The sequence below is a fragment of the Globicephala melas genome, chromosome 11 (genome assembly GCF_963455315.2).
Source record: "Globicephala melas chromosome 11, mGloMel1.2, whole genome shotgun sequence".
NCBI classification, from domain to species: domain Eukaryota; kingdom Metazoa; phylum Chordata; class Mammalia; order Artiodactyla; family Delphinidae; genus Globicephala; species Globicephala melas.
The window spans coordinates 36487140-36506096 of NC_083324.2; the positions used below are offsets into that span (position 1 = coordinate 36487140).

General features: G+C 48.9%; 1 protein-coding gene across 1 annotated transcript; it reads right to left on the reverse strand.

The window, feature by feature from the left end:
• Positions 1-5112: 5112 nt before the first annotated feature.
• On the reverse strand, positions 5113-18930 carry ALAS1 (5'-aminolevulinate synthase 1). The gene is made up of 11 exons (XM_030867345.2): positions 18773-18930; positions 17586-17804; positions 14207-14434; positions 13290-13439; positions 12656-12878; positions 11421-11605; positions 10396-10575; positions 9899-10063; positions 7531-7799; positions 6651-6813; positions 5113-5427 (listed from the first exon to the last, which is right to left on the reverse strand). The coding sequence occupies exons 2-11, from the start codon at positions 17782-17784 to the stop codon at positions 5267-5269; spliced, it is 1923 nt and encodes a 640-aa protein (XP_030723205.1). The 5' UTR covers positions 17785-17804; positions 18773-18930; the 3' UTR covers positions 5113-5266.
• Positions 18931-18957: the final 27 nt, after the last annotated feature.

Consider the following 18957-nt stretch of genomic DNA (forward strand, 5'->3'; position numbering starts at 1 on the left):
CATTCCTCTGGAACTGGTCTCAGGATCTGCCTCCCTCACCAGATGGAACTGAAGCTGCCTCAAGGGCAGAGAACCTGCAGGCCCCCTTCATTTCTGACTGGTGCCAGATTCCTTGGAGGCAGCGGCCCTGGGGCATGTCCATTCCTAAGGAGATAGGGAAGATTTGAGGCAAGTTCAGAGGGGTGATTGCGCCCTCTGGTGGCCATTTCTGTGCTGCACCCAGGAGGCTGGTCCAGGCTGGGGAGAGGAAGGCCTGCGGGTGAATCCTGGCAGCAGTGAGCTGAGAGTCAGGGAAGATTCTAGGGTGAGCTCACAATCCATCCCTTTCTGTTTCCACCTAGAGCACATGCTGAGTCTCTCTGTTCTGACATCAAATGGACACCTAGATGAGCCGCCACCTCTCACAGCTGACTGCACTTAGGTGAGAGTTGCAGCCAGGATGGAGTATGTGTGTGTGTTTCTAGTTTTGATACTAGATTTCAGTATAGATTTTGGGATACTGCCAGGAGCCTTGATGCCCACATGCCCAGTGTTTGGAGACAACCTGTTCACGGTCTCCACAAGTGTTTGGGGAGTTGTGGGTTCTGTCAGGCCCACAGTTCTTGTGGTGCTTTGCCCAGGCCGGCTGCCTCACCATCCCCACAAGTAAATCTGCCCTTCGAGGAGCAGAGGAGACACTTGCAGCCTCTCAGTCAGAGCTGGGGCCTGGGGCGGTGGGAGAGTGGAACCGGCTGGCCCAGGCCAGTTTGGGGCAGCTCAGGGCCTCTGGGCTGGAAGGTTGGAGCTCATGCAGACTTGGCTAATTTTGCAGCCCTGGTGGGGCTGGGAGGCTGCTTTTTCCCTCCCTCCAGGCCACAGCTGGGAGAGAAATACAGGTTTCCTTCTCCTTTCTGACCTGGGTATAGGGGTTCCTGCAGGGGGCTGGCATCCCCTATTATCTGCCTGCCTGAAAGAAAGAGAGAGGAGAATCTCTGACCCACCTATCAGAAGCCCCACCAGGGCCCTGACCCAATCCGGCTTCTGGAAGGGCAGGCTGAAGTTATAGCGTGGCCCCATGAGCTTCCGTGGCCCATGCCTGGGGAGAAAAGAAAACAGAAACCATCCTTCCCCCAGGCTGGAGTCTTGGGGGAGGCCCCTGCTGAGTGGCTCTGAGACCGCTCTGGCAACATCTGGAGCAGGAGGCAGGGCCCTGTCCAGGGCACCACATTTTGCATGTGGGAAGCACGATTTGCCTGTCTCAGACCAGCAGAGTCTGCCCTTGGGTAGTTCCCAGCTAGAGCCTCCACATACACGGTCACTCGCTCACGCTCCCAGACCCGGTTCTTTTGGGGCTGAGGATTCAGAAGAAGAGGAGATGAAGCATGGGGGCTATGGTAGGAACACTGTTGGGCTCCGCTTAAGTGAGTCTACGGGTCCATGGTGCTTGGTTCAATCTGCAGGGAAAGGCTCTGCTGCTGTCTATGGCGTCGGGGACAGAGCCACTAACCCAGGCCCCACAGGGGGCGCTAGGAGCTGGGAGGGATATACGGTGGTCGGGAAGGGTGCTCGTGGCTGGCTCCCAGGCCTCTCCTCCACACTGCTGGACATCCTCGACACTGCCCACAACGCAGCTCTGCAAGGCTGTGGAAGAGATGGGCCTCAGGTCAGATTACCTGGGGCGATCACCAGCTCTGCCATTTGGGTTATCCCGTGCAGGTGACCTACCTTGCAGAGTCTGTTTGCTCATCTGAAAATGGGGATGGCCAGAGTTACTCTGCAGGCTGTTACAAGGGTTTGTGGTAATGTGTGTAAAGTCTGGGAAACCTAGCGGGTCCTTGGTGGTCCTTATTAGGTAAGGGACTTATGCTGAGGACAACTGGCTGATGTGGCTTCGAGATTTTCTCTCTCCACCCAGAGAGGGACCCTCCTGAATCAGGGCCCCTGCCCAGAGCACTGAACGGGGTTTGGAGGTAAATGTGGTTGAATCAGAGGCTCGTGAAGCTGGGAGGAGGACTGGGGTGCCTGCGGACCCTGGTGTTGCCTCCTTGTGCTTCTTTGTTGTTGGGGAGCAGTGTGTGCTAGACAAGTAGAGGGCATGAGACTTAGGACAACTTGACGTGAAGAAATGTAAATGTAAGGAAATGCTACCTGCTAAGGGTCTAAGCTACAGCTCTCCCTCTCCCCTCTAATACATTTTATTTAACACCCTAGGCTTCTAAATATTCTTGGGAAACTTCCATGACATCATACATTTTCACACTTGGATTCTTATTAGAAGCCAAGCTTCTCCTGTGTAAGCAGTCGATAAATCCATCCACGCCCTCCAGAACATTCCATCATCCTTTGTTCTCATAACCACCAGCAGCAAGGAGAAGTTGAGCTCATGACCTTGTTGACCCAGCTGGCTCTGAGTCTTAATGAGAAGGAAGGTGGGTCTCATTAAGCATTCAGAGAGAAACACCACCCAAGGTAGAGGGGAAACCACACTGGGCGGAAAGGAGGTGGAGGGAGTTCCAGGCGTGGGAATGTGTAGGACAATGGAAAGGCCCTGAAGGCTTTCATGAGGGAACGGATCTGGGAAGGCTGAGTGAGGCGTGTTTCCTGAGCAGAAAGGACCGCATGGTTTTTCCAAAGGGACGTGACTTCCATCACGCCCAGCGGCCTGCCCAGGTGTGTGGCTTTATCTGATGGGACCAGGGCTCAGCGAGCTCTCTCAGTGCCTGGGCTGATTAGGGGCATGGGGCCACCCCCAGTTACCCCTGGAGCTGAGACAGGCCAGCGAGGCCAGGAGGCTCTGTGTCCTCCATCTTCGGCTCACCTATTCTTTCTGGTAAAGTAGCCTTGGGTGTTCTCACTGGTCCCTATTATGGGCTGAATGTTTGTCCTCCCATGGGTTGAAACAATAACCCCCAGGTGATGGCGTTTGGAGGTGGGGCCTTTGGAAGGTAATTAGATTTAAATTAGGGCAGCAGGTGGGCCCCTTGTGGTGGGGTTAGTCGTCTTATAAGAAGAGGAAGAGGGAAAGGTCACGTACATTTATAGCGAGAAAGCAGCTGCGTGCAGGCCAGGGAGAGGGCTGTCACCAGGAACTGAATCTGCTGGCACCTTGACCGCGACTTCCAGTCTCCAGAATGGTGAGAAACAAATGTTTGTTGTTTAAGCCCCGCAGTCTGTGGTGTTTCGTTACAGCTGAGACAGTCCCCTTTCGTTCACTCAACACATTTGCTCAATGTCCACTGTGTGTGTCAGGTACAGTGCACGGCATTGGAGAGAGAGAAGCAAGGAGAACGACAGGGAAACGGTCAACAGGGGTGGTGACCAAGGCTTTGAAGGGCAGCCCGGGGGGAGGCCAAGTGATGGTGAGAACACAGGAGGGGGCTGCCTTAGTCCGGGGGCTCAGGGAAGGTCTCCTCGCGGACCCTTGTCCTGTGTGAAGAGAGGCATCCACACCACGATCCAGGGAAGAGAAATCCAGGAGAGAAACCATGGCTAACAACACCGAGGTCTGGAAGCTGGTGAGAACGTCCGTGGGTATTTGAGGCCCAGCAGTATGCTTCCACACGTGAGGCAGAGTGAACAGATTGGGGTGGGGTGGGAGATGAGGCTGCAGAGCTGGATGGGATCCTGATCCCAGAGAATGTCATCAGTCTGTGTGACAATCTAGAATTTAATGAGTGCAATTCGAAGACCCAGAAAAATTTTCTACAGGGGAGGGTCAGGATGTGATATATATGTTTTTTAGGCTGTACTGCACGGGATCCTAGTTCCCCAACTAGGGATCAAACCCGGGCTCCGTCAGTGTAAGCGCCAAGTCCTAACCACTGGACCGCCACGGAACTCCATTTTTTTTAAAAAGCTCTCTCAGGCTGCTGTGTGGGGTAGAGGCTGGGGCGGGTGCCAGGATGATGGTGGCACGAGCAGGATGGTAGCAGTGGGAGGTGACAGGAAGTGGCCTGGACTGAGGTGTATCTTTGAGGTAAGACGTACACGACTTGCTAACAGTGTCACGCGTGGGCAAGACAGAGTTGTTTTCCACATGAGAGGCGGGAGTAACTGGGTAGATGTGGGAAGATGAGGAGAAAGGCAGGAAGGGGAGGAGTGGGCAGACCCAGGGCGCCCTCAGGAGCTGCGTGGTTCAGGTGCTTGTTTGCTGGCCCTCAGTGACGTACAGCTGGAACTGGAAACCCAGGGCTGGGGGAGATCCTGTGCAGGGAGGGGAAGGGTTACATGCAGTTAGAGATGAACCCAGGGGGTCCTCAATGTTCAGAGAAGGACCAGTTCAGGAAGGAGGAGGGCAATCAGGAGAGGTCAGTGGCACGGAAGCTTAGAGGAAGCTGTAAAAAGGCCAAGGACAACCACCTCAAACACTACTGGGAGATCCAATGAAAGGAAAACAGGAGGCCACTGGATTTGGCAAGAAGAAGCAAGACGTGGCAAGAAAAGAGCAGCCTCCACAAGGAACAGGCTGAAAGACCAAGTGGGGAGGGCTAAACAGAAAAGGAGCAGAACAGAGGCAGCAGCTAGATGGGGGTCAAGACTGAGGGAGAGCCTGTTTTATTTTTAGGATGGGTGAGAGCCTGCTGCAGGCCAATGGGGAGAAGGCAAGAGATAGTTGCAGGAATGCACGAGAAGCCAGGGGACCCAGAACACGAGGGGCACGAGTCAGGGGAAGGAGCACAAACGCCTCCACTTTGAGGGGAGGGGCGCGATCACAGGTGCAGCTGGCGCTGGAGGACCTGCTGGTGACAGACAAGCCCGACTGCCCAACTTTCACAGGGAAGTGTGAGAGGGAGGCAGTGGCTGGGAAGGGAAAGCGGAAGGGGAGAAGCCGCTGCAGCGCGGACTGCACGTAAGGTGTGGGGAGAGGCTCGGAGTGAAACAGCCGCCGTGTGGTGCCCTGTGGTGACTGCTCTCAGAACTGCTCAGGCTGGGGCGCAGCTGCGCCACCACCTGGCTCGCATTCAAGACCTGCTAGCTTCCTGCGGACTGGGAGGCCCTGCTATCCCAGCAGGGTCTGGAGCCACTCCCAGAGGACCAGGATGTTTTTATATACTTCATACATCTCAACAATACAGACCAAGTTTAAAGGGATGAATGATTTTTTGATTCAGGAGCCAATGAAAAGAGGACCCATGATTTAGACAAGAATTTATTTTCAGGACTACACGTTTACTACAGATTAAAATTTAATATAATTTAATTCACATACAAAGACAATTCTGGAGAACTGACTACCTGGATACAATGTGGCCTGGGGTTAGGTGGAGTAATTGAGGGCGTGACACACTCAGGCCTGAGCAGACACCAGCTTGCTCATACCAAAGAAGTAGGATTTCTCTCTCTCGCTCATCACTTCGAAATGCAGCGGCCTCCTGCAGAAGTTGCACTCGGCTGAGGAATGTGGCTTGAGCTCCAGCCCAACTCGCTTCCACGTGGCCAGCAGATTCTCTGTGAGGAGGAACAGTTTTTAAAAATTAAAGGCAGTGCATACCCAAGACAAATGGAAACACATGCCCCCAACAAAAACTTGCACACAAATGTTCACAGCAGCATTATTTTCGTAATAGTCAAAAAGTGGAAATAACCCAAACATCCGTCAATTGATGGATAAACAAAATGTGGTAGATCTGTGCCAAGGAAGATTATTTGGTAATAAAAAGAAATGAAGTGCTGATTCATGCTACAACATGGCTGAACCTTGAAAGCACTGTGCTGTGAAAGAAGCCAGGCATAAAGGGCCATATATTGTACTATTCCACTTACATAAAATGTAATGTATAGGCAGAAAGTGGATCAGGGCTGATGGCTGACGGGGGCTGGGGATGGGGAGGGGCTGCTAAGGGGTGTGCAGTTTCTCTTTGAGGTGATGAAAATGTTCTGGAATCAGAGTGGTGACAGTTGCACCACATTACCTAAAAACCACTGAATTTCATACGTTGAAAGGGTGGAATTTGTGGTATGTGAATTCCATCTTAATAGGCTGTTATAAAAAAAAAAAAAGAGAAACAAAACCCGACTCTGGCTTTCCTTTACATGCCTTCAGGAAAGAAGTTGCTCCCACATGGCTCCACTGTGTCGGGCTGAGCACTCCTAGCAGAGCAGCCCTAAAGGCTCCAGGCAGGGGAAACACCTCGGACAGGGGTGGCGGCTCAGGAGCAGAACGCACCTTTGAGGCAGAGGCAACCAGGAGCAGCCCGTTAGTCTCTGCCTTTAGGTGGATGCGGGGGGGTGAAGGACTGGCTTCTACAGAACTATGAGAATATAAAATGCTGAACAATGACTCTCATCAGAAGGGGTTTGTGTGGAGTTGGTTCAGAGAACAGAGAGAAGTACAGAGCTGAGCTCTGGAGGCCTGGGCAGACTTAGGCCTTCAGAGGCATCTCTCCTGCAACAGCCGTGACCGGGCATCCTTGAGTCACACAGACAGGGGCATGGGAACAGTGAGTGGATTAGCAGCCTCCCTCAGCACTTCCCAAATGACTGCACCCTCCCGAAGTGAACGCAAACGACTAAGTGTCTTTTACAGTTTTATACCATCTGAGAACATTCTGAATTACTTGGAAAAAGAAGAGACAAATCTGAATGACTCTGAATGGCTTCAATTATAGACACTGAAAAGACAGCTTCATGCCACTCTCCCATGAGGTGCTGGCGGCTCCCTGGCTACTCACCCACGAAGTAGTTCATCATCTGTGGTGTGTGGTGGGGCGTGGGGGCGATGCGCAGCAGCTCCTCCCCCCGGCGCACCGTGGGGTAATTGATCGCTTGGACATAGATGTTATGTCTGCTCATTAGCTCATTACAGACCTCCGTGTTTTTAGCAGCATCTGCAACCTAAGTTTGATGATAACAGAAGGTAAGACCAGAACCGGATGGACCACCTCTTAGCAGACTAGTGACACGCGTGCCCACGTGGCTCAGGCTGGAGCCGCGTATGCAAGCCTGGCACAGAGGTAAAGCGCTGCCCAGACACCTGCGACTTAAAGGGTCCAGTGTTGTTCACTACAGACCAGAGAACTGAAACCATATTAGAAGTAAATTTCACACTGATCTCCCACCCAGACTCCGAATGGGGGAAACGGGAGCTTCTGTGACCCCAGTATGACGGTAGTTGGACGTGTGCATCCTGGGGATAAGGTAGCTTTTATACCAGCTCCACTACTCAGATGAATTCAACTGTGACACCAACAGGGCTACCCTTTGTAGCAGGCAAAGCAAGACCCATTTCAAAATTAAATGAATAGAAAGCCATACTTCAAAGCTAGCCAAGCTCAGGCTTCCGGAGCTTTCCAGATACAAGCTCTGTGTTTACCCTGTCAAGGCTAGTGCTCTGGAGGAGGAACCTCTGCTCCAGCCTGCTGGGTTCAAAGGCTTCATTCTCATTGTGAAGTCAACCAAAGGCAGAAACACGGCAGAGGGCCACTGGCTACAGTCCCTCGCCCTGGCAGTCACCCCGCCGCAGCCCAACTTCAGGAAGGCATGAACCAGGACATCTCCCGTTGAGTGCGGAGCCCCGGCCCCCAGCGAGTCCAATCACAGGCCGCTCATTACCCGGACGGGGATGATGTGACTGGGGCAGTGGACGACTGGGAGGCTGGCGTCCATCAGCATCTGCCTCATGAGCTTGACGTTGCGCTGGTGTTGGCGCCGAAGCACCCGGCCCTCGGTGCTCTTCAGGATCCGCACAGACTCCAGCGCTCCAGCCAGCAGCATGGGCGGCAGGGAGGTGGTGAAGATGAAGCCCGCCGCATAGGACCGGATGGTGTCGATCAGGGAACTCGTACTGGCGATGTACCCTCCAACACAGCCAAAGGCTTTGCCTGGGAGGAGACAGGCTCATTTATTACAGCAACTGCCCTAAGTGTGCACAGCCAGGGGCTGCAGAGCCTCAGAGCACTCACTCTTCTCTTCCTCATCTTTATTTGCCCTAAGACTCAAATCAAGCCCATTTCCAAACGGGAAAAAGCTGAGAACGTTATGAAAGGGTCTTGACCAAAGTCACAAGACCAAGCTGGTGTCTGACCAGGATCAAAGCACAGGTCTCCAGACCAGGCCTGGCACCGGCGACTGATCACAGCGTGCCTGAACCCCACGTGCCACCTCCCTTCCCACCCAGGCTGGCTGCATTCCCCCTCGCGCTGCATTGCGCCTGCTCCAGGACAGGGTCTGAGCGGGGGGCTCACTGTGAGAATTACCCTTGAGGCCGGAATGTCACCCAGCTAAGACATTAACTGTTTTGGCAGGGCTGGTATTAATTTCTACTTAAGTAACCACAAAACTCTGACAAGGAGTGTTTGCTGGATAAATATGAAAACTCAGACCCTGTTAGGGTTGATTTAGGGCAGGCCTCATTTTTCAATTCTTGTTAAGTCCCCTTGTATAATCGGTATCTCGGGTTTCAGGATTAATGACTCCAGAAGAGTCCTCCTTGATCTTAACATTATGTTCTGTAATTAACAGTCTTGCTTGAGCCCCACGCACTGCTGGGTTGGTATAATCTCTGACAGTGGAAAATCTCTCTCTCCAGCCCTTTTCATCTCACAGTGACCATACCTTCAAAGAGCCCACGTCATAAGAGCTCTTTACAAGAAAAGGGCTGCTGGAATTAGGACGCATGAACAAGAGCTTTCCTCTTGGCAAGGCTCTGCCCTGCGAGGCCCCAGGCTCTACTGGTCTGCACGACGTTCTCACGCCCCTTCACGGTGCTGAAGGACGCTCTTTTTTGCCTGCCCTTCCTTTACCAACTGCAGGCTGTAAAGTGGCACTTTAGCTAACCACTACATGGTCTCCAGCTGCCTTACTAACTTTTGAAATCCTCAGATTTGTACAGTTGGACTTGCCTGGTGGTGCAATGGTTAAGAATCCGCCTGCCAATGCAGGGGACACGGGTTCGAGCCCTGGTCCGGGAAGATCCCACATGCTGTGGAGCAACTAAGCCCGTGTGCCACAACTACTGAGCCTGCACGCCACAACTACTGAGCCCTCATGCCACAACTACTGAAGCCCGTGTGCCTAGAGCCCGTGCTCTGCAACAAGAGAAGCCACCTCAATGAGAAGCATGCCCACCGCAATGAAGAGGAGCCCCCGCTCGCCGCAACTAGAGAAAGCCTGTGTGCAGCAACAAAGACCCAATGCAGCCAAAAAAAAAAAAAAAAAAAAATTTGTACAGTTTACATTTTTACCTCATAGACAAAAGAATGTCTACAGTAATTGTTTGTATACAGTTCATTTATCTTCTCCAAGCTGAGGTGGGTTCTATTGTTACCTCCATCATATTGATGAGGAAACTGAGGCACAGAGAAATTAACCATAAACCCAAGGTCACACAGCTAGTGAGTTATTAAGCATGCAAGATTTACACCCAGCAGGCAGCATGGCTATGGAGTCTGGAAGAGTCTGGAGTTGCTCCAAGAGACACGGCCCCTCTATTGGGAGGAGCAGAGGAAATACAAAGTAGCCAGGTGAACTGGAATGTTCCCACCCGGTAGGCACAGAGCTCAGTGCTTCACAGCACAATGCCTTACCTGCAGCTCTAAGACAAAAGCACTAAAATTCTTCTTTTTTATTTTTTTTTTAATATAAGGGAAAAATCTGACGCACAGAGAGTAAAGGCTGTTGCCACGGCGTATACCTAAAGCCACAACTATGTTTGGAATGAGCTCAGATGGCAACAAATGGTACTTCTATCATGTTAGGCTGTGAGATTTACTTTGATTCTGGGGGCCATGCCATGACTCAAGGGATTCTGATAAGCTGTGCCACCACTCACTGAGGAAAGAAAAACTCACTCAAAAAAGTGACCCAGGCTTTAGATGCTATCAGACCATCTCCTCACCTGACCTGTTAGACCAGTAGTCCTTGGCCTTGTTAGAAGAATGTAATTTTAGTGCAGATTACAGACTATGCAGAGTGTACATACCAAGTGTTCCAGAAATGATGTCCATTTTTGGCATAACTCCATCCCGATCGCCAATCCCTCCTCCTTGAGCCCCGTACAGCCCAACCGCATGGACCTCATCCACAAAGGTGATTGCTCCAAACTCGTGGGCCACGTCACACAGCTCTTCCAGTGGGCACACTGCCCCTAGGAGAGACCACAGACCGCGTTGAAGTGCTTGCTATTTCACGAATTTCTGTTTTGGTAAGAGTTACAACACAACAACGTACGTTCTAAGATATTTCTAACATTGGGGAAACCAATTAACTTCCCCCAGTTTCTGGATTACCTTGGGGTTTGGAGCCTAGTAAAAGCCAGAGTAGAATATCTACATTCATCCCAATCTATACAGTGTCCCGCAACTACAAAATCCTGGCAAAGTGAAAAGAAACTACAAAAATGAAATAAATATCACACTTTTAAGAAGTTCAGGCCTTGTTTTCATTTAAGATTTCAGATTGGCCTCTACCTAGACTTACCGTCCATTGAGTGGACAGTTTCAAATGCGACAATCTTGGGGACGGCAGGGTCAGACCTCTGCAGCAGTTCTCGGAGGTGGTTGACATCATTGTGGCGGTAGATGTACTTTGGCACTCGGCTGTTCCAAATCCCTTGGATCATGGAGGCATGGTTCCCAGAATCAGAGTAAATCTCACAGCCTAACAACACAAAAATGCTATTTATTGCCATCTGCACCAAAGACAAATTATTTCCTCGACAGTCAAGGACAACAGACTTTGACCTGAAAATGTTGCTTTGCCCAGTAGGAAAAAGACCCTGTGTGGCAGTTTCTTCCTGGAAAAATAACTAACTAGTGCTTCTCCTCTGAGAAGGCCCATAGGTATAAAATAACCCAGTGGCATGCAACTAATCTGCTTTTAAATCTGGCTGTCTCACTCCAAACTCAATGGAAGATAACTACAGGGCTTGCCATTGCAGGGGACGCGGGATCGATCCCTGGTTTGGGAAGATCCTACATGCTGCGGAGCAGCTAAGCCCGTGTGCCACAACTACTGAGCCTGTGCTCTAGAGCCTGCATGCCACAACTACTGAGCCCACGTGCCACGACTACGGAAGCCAGCGAGCCACAACTACTGAAGCCCGTGCGCCTAGATCCCACGCTCCACCACAAGAGAAGCCACCACAATGAGAAGCCCGTGCGCAGCAACGAAGACCCAATGCAGCCAAAAATAAATTTTTTTTTTTTAGAAAGAAAGATAACTACACATAACTAAGAGAATTCTCCAAAGGATTTTCTTAGAGTACAAAGCACACTGGAAGCAATTAGCTTAAAGACAAGCCCTGCAAATCTGATTCTTTATCGTTATCATGTTCTACTGGCATTTATAATGTACAGTTAACGCTTTATGCTCAGTTCAAGAACAAATGCTTCCAGTTACTATCATAACTCTTGAGTGGTTCTGGTAAGCTTTCTTTGTTGTCAATATTCCTGTGACTACTAAGAAAGCCAGAAAACTCTAAGGCGCCCATGACAGCTTCCTACCTGGCATCATCTTAGCCAGAGTGAAGAGGGTTGAGTCGTTGGCCACAAAGCACGAGGAAAACAGGAGTGCTGCATCTTTCCCGTGGAGGTCAGCCAGCTCCTGCTCCAGGTCCACGTGGAATTTACTAGTTCCAGAAATATTTCTAGTACCCCCTGCTCCAGTACCATGCTGTTTCAAAGTGTCCCTTTTAAAAAAAAAAGAGCAGACAGAAAATAAATCTCATGGTTCTGAATACGATGTGAACATTCCTCCCTCCAGGATCCAGGAGACTGAAACTGATGTTGAGGTAGCACCTCTCTCCCTGTGAACCAGAAGTTCACACAAGTTTCAACCCACTTCATCTCTAGACTGGGCGGGAGAAGGTCTCAACACCAGGGTGATGAGGCCTCTAGGGAACATCAAGAGCAAGTGTTAACAATCTTAGTTGAGTTTTAGTTAACTTACTGAGATTTCTTTTCTCTGACAAACATCTTTTTCTCCAATAACACGACCTCAGGCTCTAGAGGGACATCTTGAATGGTGGCTACCTAAACTCTTTGTGAACCAGTCCCGTAATGTTAGGCTATCTCTATTACTAAACCTCAGACTGGGCTCTCTCTAGCAAGCCTGCTTGGAGAGTTTGACCAGCAACTCTCTCAAGTGTTCCTAGCCATGGCAAACCTCCTGAAGGACATGAACAACAGGCTCTACCAGCCCTTTTTTTTTTTTTTTAAATATTTATTTATTTGGTTGCACTGGGTCTTAGTTGCAGCAAGCAGCCTCCTTAGTTGTCGTGTGTGAACCCTTAGTTACAGCATGCATGTGGGATCTAGTTCCCTGACCAGGGACTGAACCCGGGCCCCCTGCACTGGGAGCGTGAAGTCCTAACCACTGTACCACCAGGGCAGTCCCTCTACCATCCAGTGCTGCTCGATTTGTATTTCTCCACCCACAGCCACAAGCCAGGAAGCCTCTGTGCAAGATTGCCTGTGGAGGGGTAGTAAGTGGACATGTGTAGCCAATGAGCCCAGAAAAAACTCTCACAAAGGGGCTCCACCAACTATTTACACATTAGAGTTTCTCTAAAAGTAACCTGTACATATTTTTAAAGGCTAAGAAGAGCATTTTGCTATGGCACACTCTCAGCTGCTGAATATCCCCCCTCATAAAAGATCCAATTTCTATAAATCATCAGTGTCTTGCTAAGTCATGCCAGTGACGTGCCAGTGACATCTGAAAACTGAAGGCTACTTACATGACGGCTCCACACACCCGTGGGTGGCAACTCATTCCTAGGTAGTCATTGCTACACCAGACGGACACCTGCTTTTTGGTGACGAGAGAGTCTGAGTAGTCATCTGCCATGGGGAAGAGCTGCGCCCTCCGGTTCACAGTTTTGAAAACTCGATAGGTATGGTCATTTTTTTTCTCGTCAATTTTCTTCTCAAAGAAATGATCATACTGAAAAGTGGAAACAGCTAAAAACCGAACAAAAGATGGTACAGTTTGACGGTTAAAAAGCACATCTAGGCTTTGGTGTTAAGACCTAGGTTCCAATCCCAGCTTGGCCATTTGGGAGCAAGGAGATTCTGGACAAACTAACGTACTAAGTACTAAGTACTCATCTGGGCAAGCTCCTTGACATCCTTATCTTGAGTCTGTGTATGTCTCAAATGACAATGTCTGACCCCGTGAGCAGACAGTAGGTATTGAGAGAGATGAGGCAGGCTATCAATAGGACTGGCATTCACTATAGCCAAGAGCATCTACTTGCATCAAGCAAGAGACATGGCTTTTAATCCACAACTCACCATGCAATTATACGTTTAATCTGATGTATGTTTAAGTTATAAACTCTCCTGCATCAGGCAAATAACAAGAAGACTCACATTTTGGCAAGTTATCTTGAAGAAGGTGGGACACTCCTTCTGGTCGTTGCTTTCGCATGATGTCCTGAAAGTTCTTCAGCAAACCACTCAGCTCCCCTCCATCGGTCTTCACACTAATCACACTGGGATTCACTGAGGTTTGGGCAACCTCTGTAACAAAAGTAACAAGAGGCAAAGGGGACCAATGTTCTATTCTGAGTCTACAATACCTTCCAGACATACTGTTAAAAATGGCTTACTGCCTAGTTCACAAAAATAGCCCATCATAACGAAAGTGAGATGTAACTCAGTGTATGAAGCTTTTCTTCTTCTTTAGTTACTGTTTGGTTTTGTTTTCAGAGCTACCAGTCAGCTTTGAGGAACATTAAAGTCCAAAGCTTTTTTTTTCTGGCTGGTTTGCCTTCCCCATCACACCCCCCCTACCCTGATTTTCTTCACAGAAAACAATTTCAGCCACTTGTATCATTTCTGCTGGGGAGAACTTCTGGGGACCTTATGTGTTCCATGGATACGGCCACAAGTGGAATTAAGGTTGCCACTCAATGACCACCACTAAGACACACAGCTTGGGAGTCCTAAAACTAGCACTTACTGCAGTAACACTGTTTTTTACCTTTTATCCAACCAAATGGTGGGAAAGAAACAAAGGGCACTGGTAATAGTTTATGCCTGAGGGGTATTTTCAGAAATTAAAGAATTACTGTAAAAGCTGGTTACATCCTACACACACACACACAGAAAAAGAACTCCCACATTTTGCCATACAGTCCTCTATCTTGATGACCTTCCTCCTCGGCCCTAAAACAGGAAGGTGCTGACACAAATACTACCCTAATAATAGTTCACACATAAATCTGAGGGTCTGAAAGAGCCACAGAACCTCTTCGCTCTTCTGATGGCTCATGTCATCTGTTTACCTTCCCTCACGGCATGCATTTCCTGCACATCCTCCTGAAGCTCTAGGCTGGCTTTGCAGAAGACGCTGCTGCCGCCCTGGCTCATCTGGGCTGCCAGGAAAGGGCATTTGCTCGCACTGCCCTGGCTCGCGGCAAGGGAGGCGTGTCCAGACGGAAGCTGCGTGCCATCTGGAGTCTGCTGGGATCCATCAGGAGCCTGCTGCACCTTGGCTTTGGCAGTTTTGTCCTCTGAGGGGGGAAATGTTAAAACGGAAGCATCAGATCTGGTTGCACGGTACACAGAAGCCCACTTGTTTCTTTCTCTTGTTGCCTCAAAGACAAACCTTATACTTACTCTATCCCATGATCCAAAGACAAGTTTATTCTTATTAGGTTCTGCTAAATCAACTGTTTTCTCATCTGCCTCACTGGACACAATGTTCCTGTGAAGAGTTAACCGGCACAGTTCACCTACCTCTCAAACCCATAGTATTTCTCACTTATAAATCCCCAAAGTAGTATCTTCTAGTTCTAGACAGCCCAGCATTCTTGAGTTGAATTATTTCCAGTAAATCTACCCCAAGTACACTCAGCATATTTCATGCGAGGACACACTCTTGAAGGTAACTGGAAGTGGTCATACGGTTTTTTTCTCTGCTAATATTTTCTAAACAGATTCTTGACAAAAAAAAGCTTGCCATTGCTTAACAGATAAACTACCAGTTTTCTCTAAATGCCTCAAAGAAGTTCATGACTTAATGCAGTTGGCTGGTAAGCTTCTAGACTTCCCTCTCCCCTTGAGCAAATGCATTCATCTTCCTTCCAGAGAAGTCTTTCTTCATCATTCTGGAATCCTCCTGTGAGTCATAGGCTAGGCTCTCCTACAACTTGGGCAGTGTCTCAATACAGTTTGTATTAAAATCTATAAAGGAAAGCAAAAAAATTGCCTTGGGGAATTCCCCAGCAGTTCAGTTGTTAGGACTCCACCCTTCCACTGCAGGGGGCAGGGGTTCAATCCCTGGTGTGGGAACTAAGATCCCGCATGCTGTGCGGCGAAAAAATAAAATTTAAAAAAAACCTGCTTTCAAGTTCATTTCACTCACTATAAAAGTCAGTAAATACATATTCATTGTAGGAAGTCTAGAAAAATAGAGTTCTATTATTCAAAACATAACCATTGCAGACAACTTGGCATATTATCTTTCTTTACCCCTTATGTGTAGATTTAGAAAAAGTTGTACTTATTCTGTATATGCTTGTTTATTCTGCCCTTTTCATTATAAAGATCTACATAAGCTAGTAAATAGTTTGTGAATATCATTTGTGATGGATGCATGGCAGTCTATCAAGTGGATAAGTCACATTTTACTCAACCAGGAACAGAAGAGGAATCTACTGCTAGGGACAGAATGGTAAAAAACATAACTAACTCCTAAACAATGGTAAAGAGGGAAAGAAATCCTAGAAAGGATTAAATGCTTTCTAGTAAAAAACATTCTTTTCTTACAAGTCCACATCCAGAAAACACAACTAACAGAGCCTGTAAGGTAAATTATTCCCTAGAATTAAGTGGTATCTGAAAAGCTTCATTCTTTCCTGGCAAAGACAGACCAAAACCAAATCTCTGATGTCTTTATTAAAAGCAAAATTTAAAAATTCATATACAAAATAAAGATACATGTGTTAAGGGAATTCCCTGGTGGTCCAGTAGTTAGGACTCAGCACTTCCACTGCAGGGGGCTTGTGTTTGATCCCTGGTCGGGGAACTAAAATCCCGCAAGCCGTGCCAACAACAAAAAAAAGACACATGTGTCAAAAAAATCACTACTTTAACAAATTTTGTATGATTCCACTTATGTGAGGTTTCTAGAGTAGTCAAATTCATAGAGAGGAAGTAGAATAATGTTTGCTAGGATCTGGGGGAGGAGGATGGGGAGTTAGTATTTAGTTGGCTCAGAGTTTCAGTTTGGGACAATGAAAAGAGTTCTGGACACTGGATGGTGGTGATGGCTGCAGAACAATATGAATGTACTTAATACCACTGTACACTTAAAAATGGTTGAGATGGTAAGTTTTATGTTATATGCATTTTGCCACAGTAAAAAACATAATTAAAAAAAGAGAAAACTAGCATCCGTGCATTTAGTTGGAGCCGTGTGACGAGTTCTGGCCAATGCATGTCGTGTGTTGCTTCCTGGCTAAAATATCCGAGAGCTGGTGGGGCTGAGTATTTGATGATATTAGGAAATTGCATCATTTTTTAGGTGTGATAATGGTATTGTGATGGTGCTTTTAGAAAGAACTCATAGGGACTTCCCTGGCGGTCCAGTGGTTAAGAATCCGCACTTCCACTGGTTCGATCCCTGGTTAAGGAACTAGGATCCCACATGCCACGTGGTGTGCTCCCGCCCGCAAAAAAAAGAAAGAAGTCATATCTTTTAAAGGTGCATACTGATATTTACAGAGGAAATTTCTGGAATCAGTTTCAAGTTAATCCAGTGGGAGCAGGCGGGGTGAATGGGGACACAAGTGAAGCAAAATTGGCCCTGGATTGATTATTGTTGTTCATAATTGAAATTTACTGTTATGAAAAGTTTTAAAAAGATGAGCTGGTTTGAGACCCTCTCACTTTCCCCTTATGCAATAGTGACCCAAAAGCCACCTATTTCAGAGTTAAAGCTGTAGGACACCAGAGTGTGGAACCCCAGGTCACTGCTTAGAACAGAATTGCCCTGATGACCCAAAGTGGACCTTGTGTGAACAAGACAGAAATCTTTATGTGTTAAGCCCTGAGATTTGGGGGTTGCTTGATACCTCAGTGTAGCCTAACCTAACTGAAAAACTCACAGGTAGAGTTGACTTTGAAGATGGTTTAGCCTGGAATAGCCTATGTGGTCTGGAGCCAGACAAAGAGATAAGGTATGATAAGTGACTGCATAAGAAACTACCAGGAATTTGGGAAGGCATAGCACAGAAAGGAATTGAGGGCAAAAGGCACAGGTCAGGCAACATAGCAAAGGCAAGGAAAAAAAAAAAGAAGAAAAAAAATCACAACTTTAAAAGCTACAAGCATCTACATTCCAACTTTACATAAAGATTCCAACTTTACATTTACATGAACGAGGAACTGACAACTCACAAACTCCAACAGACACTGACACGCAATCCACAAGGTGGAATGCTGGCCACTGTTTCACCTTTAAAGATGTGAAAACTAAAACTGCCTACTTTGTGGGGTTAGGATGACAATTCCATGAGATAATCTATGCAGAGAACTGACCCTGGCACCAAGTAACCGCCTCGCGTGACCCTCATCAGCACTGTGCGTGAGAATTGCTTCCAGGGTCTTGTAATGAATGCAAACATCACCACTCTCTACTTCATTGCTAAGGACACTTACTCTCGTTGGCCGGAGGGGTTTCTTTGACCTGCTGGCAGAGTACTGCTGAAGCGGACAGGGCCCGAGGGGCTGGCTTGGCCCCAACTTCCATCATCTTAGGGCAGTTTTGGGCATAGAACAATAGAGATTTGCCTGCCTTCTGCAGAAAGGCCTGAGGCACTCGGGATAAGAATGGGCAGCGGCGAACAACAGTCTCCATGTCCCGGAGGTGCACTGATCCTGTACAAAGATGAGGAGTGATACCAACACTTGTTAATAATCACGCAAATACCACTCCAAGGTCACTGGGTTCAGGTGTCACCTGAAATTTATAGCAAGGGTACTGTGGGATACTAACAAGTCTCACTCAAAAATGTCTAAGGACAGCACTGATGAGGGACTCAACTAAGAAGTGGTGACCACACTCTACCCAGATCACCTTCATTCCCCAGCTCCATACAAAGGCACCTGCAAAACTACTTTACCAAATACGGTAAATACTGATGATCAATAACCAAGGGGGTGGGACAGGAGGGACAAGTCAGGAACAGGTTTAGGAGGTCAGAGGCTCCTTGAGGAAGATACACAGTGCAGAAGTGCAGATAACACACCTTGGCACCCACCCAGGTGAAGAAGTGAGGCCAGGGAAGAAGCCACTGTCATCCATCAAGGCAGAGAAGACTCTTAGGGATCCTGATCTTCTCCGGGTCCCTACACTCCCAGACCCCAAGAAGGCATCCAGTCCGGCCCTGGGTTCCTGAGGCCATGATTTCCCCGAGGTTATGCCCCTACAGCTCCGTGAACTGGGCATAACTGAGAAAGGAGGGGGCATAAAGAAGGCCAGGGATACGAGGGGAAGCGCCGCTGGGGCTAACTGGGAAGAGACAAGGGCTAAAAAATGAGGGCCGTGGGTCTGGTGGAAAGTGGTGGTCCTGGGCAGGGGAGGTCTGTGGTTACCCGGGGCGTCGAGAGCTCGAGAATAACGGGAGGTGTCTAAGAAGGGAATTCGAAAGCGGTCAATTAAACGGGGAACGCCGTGAGGGGGCCGATCAGGTAGAAGATCGGGCATATGAAAGTTGACCCCGAGGCGGCGGGTGATTGGAGCGGTGGGGGATGGGGTCCCAATGGCCGGAGTAGCGGGGCGCAGGCAAGCAGGACACGCGGGGGTTGTCCCCGGCCGCGCCGCATCCAGAGCGCGGGGCCCTCACCTGCGCGGGAGACTCGGCGGAGGCGGCGTCGGCGGCGTCGGCGGCGTGTACCCAAACAAGGGTAGAAACAAACCCTTGCCCTTATCCGCGAGAATCCTCAGGCCGCGAACCCAGTCGTCCTAATATACACAGATAGACAGCTGCGCATGCGCCATGGGCCGGGGCGTCCTCCGCGCAGGCGTGCC